Here is a 12,171-nt window from a genome sequence, read left to right on the forward strand (position 1 = left end):
TTGGACCACTGGAGACCAGAGGAATCCCACAAGAGCTGCAGTTCTGGAGACGCTCTGACCCAGTCATCTAGCCATCATCATCATCATCATCATTTGGCCATTGCTTAAGTTACTAAAAACCACTTCCACTTGTCCATTTCCTGCTTCTATAACACATCCACTTTGAGGGAAAACAAATGACACGTGCCATAATAACCAGATATTCACTTGACTTGCTAGTGATTATAATGTTATGGCTGATTGGTGTGCATGAAAGAAAAATCAAGTATTTTTGAAATTACGTTTCAAAACAGGAGCGTTTAATACCATTTACACAAAAACAGCCACATTGTGTGTCAAAACTAAAACATTTTAATTTCAGAGCAAACTGTTGGGTGTCATTCTAAACATAGGTGTAATTTATATATAAGCTTTCATACATTCGACTCCAGTAATAAGACAACCAGTGTTTCAAAAATCACGGAGGTTATTTTCATAGTTACAATACATGGCTAATATTTATCTGGAGCGCTCGTGACACACGAGGTTTATATGCGTATTGCTATTGTTACTAACATCTCCAAACGCAGATCAATAACGTCCATGTAAAGCAAGTATATGACATCATTGGTGGTTTCTAACAAAAATATAAAGTGCAACTACAGATTATTTTCACTGTCAGTAACAATGCAAAGACATCCAAATGATATTATACACAAATCTAGCTCTTAATAAAAATGAGATATGTTAATACTTATGAGTTAACCCTCAGGCATCAGTTTAATTTACTACCTTAATTTTATTTTCACAGTGTTGTTGACCTTTTATAATTAATTTTTTTTTTCAATTTCAAACTTTGTGTAGAGAGTGGGCTTTGTTACAAAAAGTTGTGCCACATGCACTAACACAGCCAAAATGACTGCTGAGTGAAGAGGAAAGAATTGCCCAAATGGACAAAAATGTCCCTAATGATGCCTGAGGGTTCCAAAATGCTGGATCTGTTTGTGACAAGAAAAAAAAAAAACAACAAGAAAAAAAACATGAATTAAATTCACTTTAGAAATCATCTATATCAGTCATGATAGTGGGATTTACCACCAATTTCAATCACACATTCAACAGGTCATTTAATGCTATTTTGTGTTCTTTATAGCAGAAAACAGCCTTTCTCCGTACTATAAAATCAGTCCACTGAGTTTTGTGCTAGCATATTCAGAAAAGAGCAGCATTAAGTACTTTACTGGGCCCTGGGTCCTTTGGCTTTTCAGACAGGCAGGCACGTTTGGTGAAGCTTTCAATGAACTGTGTGACTTTGAGTTTCCACCACTAAGCAGAATGCAGAGCAGAGGAGCTCCTCTAAGTAGACTGAGAGGATAATGCTAGAACGGATGCTGCTGCCTCATAGAGGTGTGAGGTTTCAGTGTCAGACTAACTGAGCTCAAATGACTGTGTGCATTGGCTTTTATAGCCGCAGGAAGATATGGGGACTATTCAGATTCCACATCAGGTTCCAGTTCCTTTTCCACGTCTATCCACGACCGTTTCTTTGCACTGGGGAAGTCCTTTCCTAAAGCACCACGCGTTAATGGCCGAGATGAGCTGATGTCTTTTAAACCACCTGGAAGCCTTACAGGGCTGTCCTCACTGGATATTGAGGGACTTTCTGCTGCTTGCTTAACTGGGGAACCCTGCTTTGGAGGCCGTCCTCTGCGTCGTTTGACTTGCACAGGGTTATCTGCTACTTTGCTGGTGTCGACTGGTTTTCTCTTCGCCCTCATTTTTCTTCCTTGTCTCTCTTCAACCAGCATAGATACTTCACTTTTCTCAGCTTTCCTGGTCTCTTCTTCCACAGTCGGCTTTTCATCTTTACCAACAGAAGGAACAGGGTTCTTTTGAGGCCCGCCCCTTTGGCGCCTGGAAACAGGAGGACTGGGCTCAGGCTTGGACTCAGACTTGGGCACGGAGATTGATTTGTTTATAAAGGCAAGCTTAACCAGGCTTTCTGCACCTGAACATGCAGATTTGTCCTCTAAAGGTTTGTTGGATGCAGGGTCAACTGAAGAGCTAACCTCACCATCCTCTCCCATCTCCTTTGCTTTCACGACCACGAGTGTATAGAACCCTTGACCAGTTGTGAAAAGAAAAAAACAGTAATTTTATAGTGATGCATATCAACATATTTAAATGAGACAGAAATTTGAATGTATTAACAGGCCGCTTACTTGGTTTCAGAGATGAGGGAAGTATGATTCTGCCAGTCTTGGATCGAATAAGAGGAACCGTGACGGACAGTGGAGGGCGAGCTTCGGAGTCGTTACAGTTGGGTGGTGAAGCTCCATCCTGAGCTGCAGTGACCTGAAGTGTAGTTGATGCTGAGGGGGCTTGAGGCTGGCGCTCTGTTTGGGAGTTGATCATGATGACCTTGTCTGGATCCCCACATGCTTCCTTAAATGGATGTTGACTGACTTGGACGGAAGCCACATGTTCACCTGCTGAGGAGGAGGGAGCCGCCTCAGACGACGCTGCTTGGGGCAGAGACTGTGGCGTGGGTATGTGTGTGTTTACACGGGAATGGGCTGCAGCGTTTTGAAGCCTAGCCTGAAGCAGGGATAGAAAGCTGTGTATATTGTTTTTGGATACAGTGATGGGTGAGTTAGCCTGAACTGGAGTCAGGCTGTCAGACTGTGGCTGGGGTGGAGGCTGGTGCTTAGGCTCGGGAGCGATAGCTTGCAGAAGAGCAGCTTTCGACTGTAGTAGCTGAGAAAAAACAGGCCTCCATTTCATCATCTTCTCTCTCCTCTTCTCTCTGTCGCAGATCTCCTTCAGCTTGTGTGTAATCAGCGTCTCTGACTTCCCTTAAAAGGTGACATTTCAAGTTTTAGTAAAGGTGGCGACAAACAGCATCTATTTATGAGCAGGTGAAATCTCAGTAGTTGTTTTTAAATGTTTAGGTAGCCAACATTTGGAATTTGTTTGGATGTTCATTACTCCTGACAATTCAAGACAGCGTCAGTACAAGTGGAGACAGACAGCAGGTCTGATGGCAGTTATGAACCAACACAAAATGAGAGTATGTACAACATAGAGTGTACATACCAGACAAACGGGAAAGCTTCTTCACATAAGCAGACTGCATCTTTGTCAGCATCCCCTTCTTCTCCTCTAGACATTTAGAGTTCTTGACCAGATGATGGATTTCTTTTACGGCCTAAAAATACAACAGAGCAAAACATACAGGGTGATGACTGTGACAAGGTTCTGACTAGGTTATATTATCAAGCATGAATTTTGGATTTTAACTGATTTGGAAGTTTTGCCAGTCTTTTACAGGCTGATTGGCGGTTTATGCTTCTGCGTCAATTTGATAGCGTAGCTACGCCTACAGCCCAGACCCTAATGCCGAAGCCTGACGCGCACCTCCCCAGAGATGCAACTACGCAGCATGGTGACGCAGACCACAAGAGCTGTGATTGGTCCGCTTGGTAGTAGCATGTTTCCACTTTAGTATTTCCGGCTGCTTCTCCATCTAAGTAATTTTCGAATAGAGTGAGACGGTTTTCTTTGTTGCCAGGACTGGCAACTCTCTACCATCACAATCTTTCTCCACAAGTGTCTCAGTAACTATTTGAGATCTTGTCTTGCAAATAAACATGTACATCATTTGGGGCAGTAAAATATTGTGCAAACAGCTGTGGTTTCAAAACAACAGATCCCTAACTACTGCTGTTTCAGAACAATTAACGGTGCAGTTTTTTGCGCGCCGACATCAGTAGACCAGAGGATGCTACAGAACACGTCGGAGTGTGTAATGATCAGTTAGGTCTCTGCCTCACTGGATGCTCACCTGTTAGGTTATTATTTATTGATTTCTGACCCAGGCGTTATTTTAGAGACATGCACAAAGCTCACAGCTCGAACCCTAGAAGCAATCATCACTGCTGAACTGTTTACACTGAAATCTCTGATGATGATCTCTGAAGATAAATAAAAACCGTGGTCATTACTGATGAAATACAATACAATAACTTAACGCCTCGTCGCTACTGTACATCAACATGAACACATGGCTTATTAATCACGTCAGTACTCATTTACATAGAGCCTACATACATTCAAACATTGAATTTGCCAATCTATTATTATGTACTTTTGGTTTAATTACTTAACAGATACATGGAGAGAGGATATCAAAAAGCGCTAATCCTAATTAAAAAACACTTATGGTGCTTTTGTATCAACTTCTGCAAGGATACAGCCATCCCTACAAGGACTGTACGCTGTTATCCTAACAACAAGCCCTGGATCACCAGCCAGCTGAAGGAGCTGCGAACAAGAAGAAGCAGGCCTTCAGATCTGCAAATAAGGACGAGTTGAAGAGGATACAGTGGCAACTTGAGGGCAAGCTGAGGGAGTGTAAGGGCGCATACAGGAGGAAGCTGGAGGCCAAGCTCCAGCAGAACAACCCCCGAGATCTGCAGAGAGGCATGAAGCTGATCACCGACTTCAACATCAAAGCCAAGCAGCAGGACGGCGGCCCAGATAGAGCCAACGAGCTGAATGTCTTTTTCAATAGATTCAGCACTGAAACCCCTGCTGGCCCTCCACCCCCCACCACTCCAGTCTTTACACCCGCCAGGCAGCCAGGCGGCCAGGCGGCCAGGCGGCCGATCCACCACTCACCACAGACCCCTTCCTGCCGATCACCTCTGCTCTCCCCCCAACTCCCTCCCCCACTGAGGAGACCAGCCCTATGGGGCGTTCTATTTGTCCACCGAACTCGTTTTCCGAGTTGTTTTCCCGAGTTACGAACCGGAAGTTGCAAATAGAACGCCCCCGAGGTCGTATATACAAGTCGTCAACTCGTCGAAGCTCAGAGGACCCAGAGTTCAGTTTCCAAGATGGCTACCACGAGCATCACACGTAGTAAACATTGTGGTTTTCTACTATTTTAAGCACTTTTGTCTTTGTTGTAACCAAATGTAGAAGTCGTACACGTAGCAGTGTATACGGTTACCTAATAGGCATGTCGCTACAGCTAAATACCGCTTAATAAGTTATTTTGTAGCTTGTGCAGTTTAAATTGGCTAGAGACGCTCCATGTTGCTATGACAACAATGCCGAGTCTTGAGCAGAAAGCGGAGCAGTAGCCTATCGTTAACTTTAATCAAAACGGAATATTCAGATATCAAACTGTGAAATATGTTTGTGTAATATGTAGTGAACATGTGAAATCCGCCGTGGTTGCACTGTAAACGAGATAAACACTATAAACATCTTTTCTCCGACCTGTCATGTTGTGTACAAAACAGAACGCAAAAATCCGCTGTAACTTGTTTTCCGACACGGATGTGACGTCACTCCCGAGTTGCAAGTCGCGCTTACAAGACAAATAGAACGCACCACTATAACTGTGATACCTGGCCAGATGAGCAGGCAGCTGGAGAAAGTCAAGCAAGGCAAGACAGCAGGCCTGGACCGTGTCAACCCCCGGGTCCGGAGGACTTGCGCTTCACAGCTGACTAGCATCCTGCACTTCATCTTCAACCTGAGTCTGAAGCCTCAACGACTTCAGATCACTTTCAGACCACTCAGATGCACTAACGTCACATATCATAAAGGTCATGGAGAGACTCTCTGGACACACTTCAGTTTGTGTATCAGCCTCATGTTGGCGTGGCTGATGCCGTCATCTATCTGCTGCAGCTCGCTCACTCTCACCTGGATGGTGGGATGGGCTCTGTGATGATCAGTACTTTTAACACCATTCAGCCCTTTCCAGTGAGTGAGAAGGTGCTCAGGATGGGTGTCAGCTCCTATACTGTCTCCAGGATTACTGATTACTGATTGTCTGACAGGCCCCAGTTTGTGCAGCTGGGAAGCTCCCTGTCCAATACTGCATTTATGTTCACTCTTTACGCCTCTCGATTTCCAGTACAGCTCTGGGTCCTGCCACCTGCGGAAGTTCTCTGATGACTCTATCAGAGATGGACAGGAGGTGGAGTATAGGACACTGATCGGCGACTTTGTAGAGTGGTGCCAGGCAAACCACCTACTCCTGAATGTGGACAAGACCAAGAACTGGTCATTGACTTCAGGAGGAAGAGGACACCAGCAGAGCTCATCACCATCCAGGGCCTGGAGGTGGAAGTAGTGGACCACTGTAAATACCTGGGAGTCCACATGAACAGCAGACTGGACTGGAGGGACCTGAGTACTCTACTTCTTGAGGAAGCTCAAGTTTTTCAATGTATGCAGCAAGTTGCTGGAGTCATGCTAATTCTGTACATTTTTTATACTATTTTTATTTTACTAGAGTTTACTTTTTTATATTTTATTTTATTTAATCTTTCTTTTACTGTAGTTGTTAAGAGTGTTTTTTTATGTGCAACTAAGCTACTGTGACCAAGCAACTTCCCTTGTGAATCAATAAAGTTTATCTCAGTCTAAGTCTAAACAACAAAAGCATTATGGTGCTTTTGCCTCCTCTGGTGGTCCATCAATCATGATGGTGACTGTGTGTTTTCTCTTTAGCTAGCTCAGGGTACAATCCATGTTGTACTTTTGCAATCATTTGAAGTATTCCTATACTTTAAATCAAAACGTGAAACTGTATGACAAAATGGAGGCAGAACTATGCTTTTGCAGAGGATGTTTGAGTGGGTGGTCTGTCAGTGTGACTAACAGAATGGATTGGGTGTGTTCACACTGCAAATTGGATCACATGCCAATACCAAGTATGTGCAGGGCCTGATTCGAAGGCTGTTTATAGATCTGCAAATCTTTTCATTTGGATACATGCAGGGATTTAATAATGAGATCCGGATCTTGTTTCTTGTAAATTTGCATCTAGTAGTTTTCTTGCAGGTTGTGGCTCAGGCCTGAAAAGGATGCATGACTGACCATTGAAAGGAGGCTGAATCTCGGGGTTCTGGGGTCACACTTAAGAACAGTCTGGAGTTTGTCGAAGAGGACTCTCTGTTCATTGCGTCTCAGCCTTTCTAGCACGGTGTGGTTCTGGCGCCTCTTGTTGCCTTTTGATTTATCCTGTTTGTCGTCGGAATTGAGAGACAGTGGCCATAATAAATACGTGAACACAGATGCAACACTCAAAACATACGGTACATGCTGCCTTAACATAAAGCAAGGTAGATGGGTCGTACCTGGACATCAAACTCCCTCAGTGATCCAAGATCATCACTGGATTCTCTAAAAAGACAAAACAGAAAACCTTGAGGGTCACATATGAACCATTACACTTCTTATTCCATAGCAGAAAGTATCCATATGTCCGCACGCATGCTTTTTTGCACATGTATTACCGTGATGCCAGTAATGCCTTGTGAATGGTCATTTCTTGTTTTACTTCTTCTACAGTCTCAATGTCCACTGGATCGTCCTGAAGAACACAACACGGACAAACTTACAATAATCCCAGGACACAATTAAACTGATTTTTCATAACGTAACATACGTTTAAAGGGTTTATGTTACCTTTGACAATGTATAAAAGTGTTTAAAACCATACTGAATGAATGTAATAAAAGACAAAACATAATCCTTACATCTTCGTCACCATCTGCACTGTAGTCTGATGAGTCAGAGCCGAAGTCATCTGAAGCAATGTCTAAGTTTGATTCCATTTGCTTGTTGACCTCATCACTCTCATCCGTTGGCATCTTCTCCTCACAAACTAACTCAGTGGGGGAACCAGGCTCTACTGACTTGCTCCCAAGTTTATTAAGGCTGTCCAAACCAAACCATTGAGCTGCTAAGTGACTAAAGCTGAAGAGACCCTCTTTTTGTTTGTTTGTAGTGTTTAGAGGTTCGGACTGTTGTGCAGCTCCATCAGCTCCAGGCTTTGGGAGTTGAATGAGGGTGAAGCCCCCAGGCAGGGTAACACCAGGTAGCTTCTGGTCTCTGGCTCCCTGATTGGATGGAGGGCAGATCCTGAATGAATAAGTTCCACTCTGACCCAGGAAGCTGGGGCTCTTCAGTGACGGTGAGACAGTGAGAGAGACGGGTGAGGTTGTGGAGCTGGTCTGGAAGGAGCTTGATGAGGTGAGCTGGTTTGAGAGAAATGACTGGGCAGGGTTAATGGTGGAGGTGTTTTGTGATTGTTGTGGCAAACTGATGGATTGCTTTCTCCAAGGTTCTGCGAAAACTTGACCTGAAGAAAGAAAAAAATATTTAAACATAACTGCTCATTTATTACATCTTTACACAATGAAAAAAGTTAATCTTTAAAGGTAAATCCTGAGGAATAGAAAACATTGTTTCTTATGTTGTAAATTATTACCATCACTTTTTGTTTACACTAGTAACTATAATAATAATTATAAGAATATCAAGAAGAAGAAGAATTCATCTTTTATTGATCCCACATGGGGAAATTCTATCTCTGCATTTGACCCATCCATTCGTTCAGTGTGGACTGCCACTTGGGTAGCGCCCGGGGAGCAGGTGCTTGCTCAAGGCACCTCAGCCATGGACACGTGGGTGATGTGTACCTGTGACCCTTCAGTTCCAAAGCTGCTTCTCTAACCGTCTACTAGAATTACAATCATTACAATAGTTGTATGACTGCTCAGATAGCGATATATGCATCAAAGCCTTAAAATATGATGCTTGAGTTAAGTCCAAAATATGTTTTTTAATTTGAAGAATCTGCGAAATTGCCATGGCGATACTGAAATATTGATTGATTTACGATTTCGGTATACTGTGCGAAAACCTCATATTTACTCAGCCAAACTGACAGTACCATTTTTTTAGAGTCATCTCCTTGACGAGATGTTTAATTGGCATATCTAGGTGATGGTAGTCTTGGATAATGTTCCGCAATAGATTGAAGTATATAGGTGGCGAAAATTTCTACCTTCTTTCGGGGACAATCAGTATATTAAAAAAAAAGTGCTTGTCTGGTGGTGCAGGAACACAGAGACAATCTTACCTGGTTGTTGTGTTGGTAGCTTCAGAGCTGTGATTTTTTTTGCAGTGAAATTTGAAGGGAACACAGTTCCTGCAACTTTTATCTGGGGAGGTTTGGGAGCGTTGTTTTTGATTACGAAGTTTTTGATATCAACTTTTAGTCGGCCTGTAACATAGGCCGCGAGGCGGTTTGCTGGATGCAGCGACCCCATTTTTCCAAGCAGCAGTCTGGCTTGATTGTAAGACTTTCCATTTACCTGTAAAGGAAATTATGTGTCAGTTTCCTGTACGTATATGCTTTTACTAAAGTAGTTATTAACAAATACTAATATTTGTATTTACATCCCAGTTAATAATTACTTTAAAGGAACAGTATGTAAGATTGTGGCCAAAACTGGTACTGCAATCACTTTCAAAATACTGTAGAACGGTGTATCCCCTCCAAACCCCCCCCCTGACTCGAGGTTGCCAGGTTACCGAGGTAATGTTAGGCTACTCAATACGTCTCAATTATGTTTCACATTGCCATAATCGACGTGCTAATGTTGTTTTCCTCGGCGTTTCAGCATAATGACAGAGAAACGGGCTCATAATGCATTGCTAATGTTAGCAATGACGACTCGCCGTTTTTATTTCCCAAACAATTCCTTACCTTTTCAATTCGATGACCCACCTTCTCTGTATGCGCTAACGTAACGTTAGTTTGCACGAACATGCATAACTTTGTTCGACTGTCGTGAATATTTGAAATGTCCATTTACATTATGTACAAGTAAGTTAGCCAGGAGAAAATTAGCAGCGTTGGCGTCTGTCTTCAAATTCTTCTCCGTTTTCAGCCGTCTCCATCTTTCAAAGGCATCTCCTATACAAATCCTTGTTTTATTTCGGACTTTGTCACGACGTAGTTCGGATTCATAACGAGGTCTTAGGTTTCGTAACGTTATACATGTTTTATCCGACACGTTCGTAGCTGCAGCTGCGGTAACTAGAGCAGAGCTGGCAACCCGGATGACGAAACTCTACTGACTTCGTGATTAGTAGATAGGTGGAGGGTGGCGCCTCAGGCCAAAACACAACATGACAACAATAACATCAGTTGAGGGCTGCAACTCTCACTTTTAAATGGCAATATCCTGGCCGGACCACTGCTGTCAGTGATATAAGTATTTGAAATGAACATGATTTCTTCATGTCTAGTGACACATCAGGGCCATTTTATGATTAATTGAAATACATTTCTTACATACTGTTCCTTTAAGGCAGCTTTTGTGGTACTTAAACAAATGGTTCTTAAATGGCCGTACCTGTATAAGTCCAGCTGCTTGGAGGCCAACAGGTTTTGTCCTGGCTTTCAGTCTGCCAGCAGGTATCACTCCACTCAGGAAGGGTGTGACTCCAAGTTTCATCTTTGGTTCTTCTACTCTGCCATCATCCTCGTCTGCATCAGAGTACCCATCAAAGCTATGCTTGTCATCCTCACTATCATCAAGCTCATCCTCATCACAATCACTGGCTTTTGATGGTTTAGTAATGAGTACCTGGAAAAGGGAAGAATGCAGCAGGAGATTTTGTCAAAGAGGCAACTGGAACACACAGACACACAGCATTTCATCACAATGAACCGCATTAAAAGAAGCAGCAAGGGAGAGAGTAGAAGAAGAAAGCAGAATATAACAGTCCATTCTTTAAAAGGGTTTTCTCATAAAATGCTTACAAACATTTGTAATAATAACAGAATTTGCAGAGGGTGCACTGACATATCCTGCCTTGTCTTATAAATATTGAAACTGGCCAAGATAAATCACATATTTATATATGTGCAACATGTTTGACCATTCCTCAGGGACCTACCCTGTAGGTGACAATGGAGCCGCTGGGCTTCTGCATGAAGACCTTGGCGACTGGGTTTACGCAGTAAGGTCCTACGCAGAAACGGCGTGATAGCCTATTGTCATTCATGCGCTGACATAAAGCTTCCAGGACCATTGTGCGATCCTTCATCCATTGGCACTCTGACTGGATCTGTACTTGCTTCCGTGCTTGTGCTTCAATAGATGCGTTTCCTTGAGATGTCTTATCTGCTGAAGAATAATCAGAAACAAGGGCGTTATGTGCAGCAACAAATATCTTTAAATTTAATAAAAAATTGGTGGCTGGTAAAACATTTACAAAGCAGCCATTGTACCACTGTACCATGTTATTATCTACCTGGTTTCTTAACAGTCAGTGTAGTGCTGTGGTTGTTTTTCAGCAGATTGTCAGTGGTTGTCAGCGGTGTTGTTGTGGCTCTTGGTGCAGGGGAAGCAGTGATCTTAGGCTCTATGACTTCAGGAGGAGGCTTGCTGTTGAACTCTCTTACACGAGCACAAGTCATCATGCTCTCAAAATATTTATACACAGGGTCTTTATCCTCTTCACGTATCTGCAATTACAATTAAATAATTATAATTAATAATAGGAAATAAATAATAAAATAATAATTGTTACACTTGCTAAACTGCAGACTCTTAGACTGTAAAAACCTAGATCATTTTTAAAGTACAGTCTAACATTTAATAAACTATCATGTATACTAATACATGAGAAAATAATTGGCACAATAATCAGTAACCCAATTAGCAGTAACTCTACATGAATCCAAACCAAATTAAACAGCAGTGTATTTTACCGGTTGTGTTGGGCGAGGTGCACTACAGCGTTTTTGGACCTTTGCTGAGACCGCATGGAGACGAGCAGTTTTGGGAGCAAAAAGAGGCTCTGGATCCACGTCATGAATGTTGCGCTCCCACAGTTTATTAACAAAAGAGCCTGGGCAAGGCTGGACCACATGTTCCATACTAGTCATAGCTGGGGAGGGATAAATGCATCTCATTAACACTTCCAGAAAAAAATGTATTATTAAAAAAAAAAAAACGTTCTTTTATGTTAAAGAGTGATTCTGTACTAATTCAGTAGAGGTATGGAAGACACGCGATACTAAATGATAACCGGATCTTACAGTAAACAGGATGGGTCTGTTGGTCACTCTCCTCAATGCTCAGTTGCTTGGTGATCTTTCGTTTGAAGCAGGCACAGCCAAACATGCATTCAGGCCGCCTACAGTGGAGGGGCCCTCTGCTCAGCTGCTGTAGACTGGAACACACACAACCCAGTCTGCAGAACTCTTGGCCACATTCAGGTCCTGCAGTTGCAATTTTTGGTGCTACTTTCAAGACCTGATGGGGCATCATCTAATTAAAAGGAAGGGAGACAATGTGAGTCAAA

General features: G+C 42.8%; 1 protein-coding gene across 1 annotated transcript; it reads right to left on the reverse strand.

The window, feature by feature from the left end:
• Nucleotides 1-58: 58 nt before the first annotated feature.
• Nucleotides 59-12,170, reverse strand: LOC311499885 (uncharacterized protein). The gene is made up of 13 exons (XM_084561021.1): nucleotides 11,906-12,170; nucleotides 11,576-11,754; nucleotides 11,116-11,329; nucleotides 10,759-10,988; nucleotides 10,212-10,445; nucleotides 8,930-9,164; nucleotides 7,542-8,146; nucleotides 7,299-7,375; nucleotides 7,140-7,185; nucleotides 6,880-7,023; nucleotides 3,076-3,187; nucleotides 2,202-2,834; nucleotides 59-2,101 (listed from the first exon to the last, which is right to left on the reverse strand). Exons 1-13 carry the CDS (start codon nucleotides 12,135-12,137, stop codon nucleotides 1,467-1,469), a joined length of 3,576 nt encoding a protein of 1,191 aa, XP_084417147.1. The 5' UTR covers nucleotides 12,138-12,170; the 3' UTR covers nucleotides 59-1,466.
• Nucleotide 12,171: the final 1 nt, after the last annotated feature.

Source organism: Chelon labrosus (genome assembly GCF_963514085.1).
Source record: "Chelon labrosus genome assembly, chromosome: 14".
NCBI classification, from domain to species: Eukaryota; Metazoa; Chordata; class Actinopteri; order Mugiliformes; family Mugilidae; genus Chelon; species Chelon labrosus.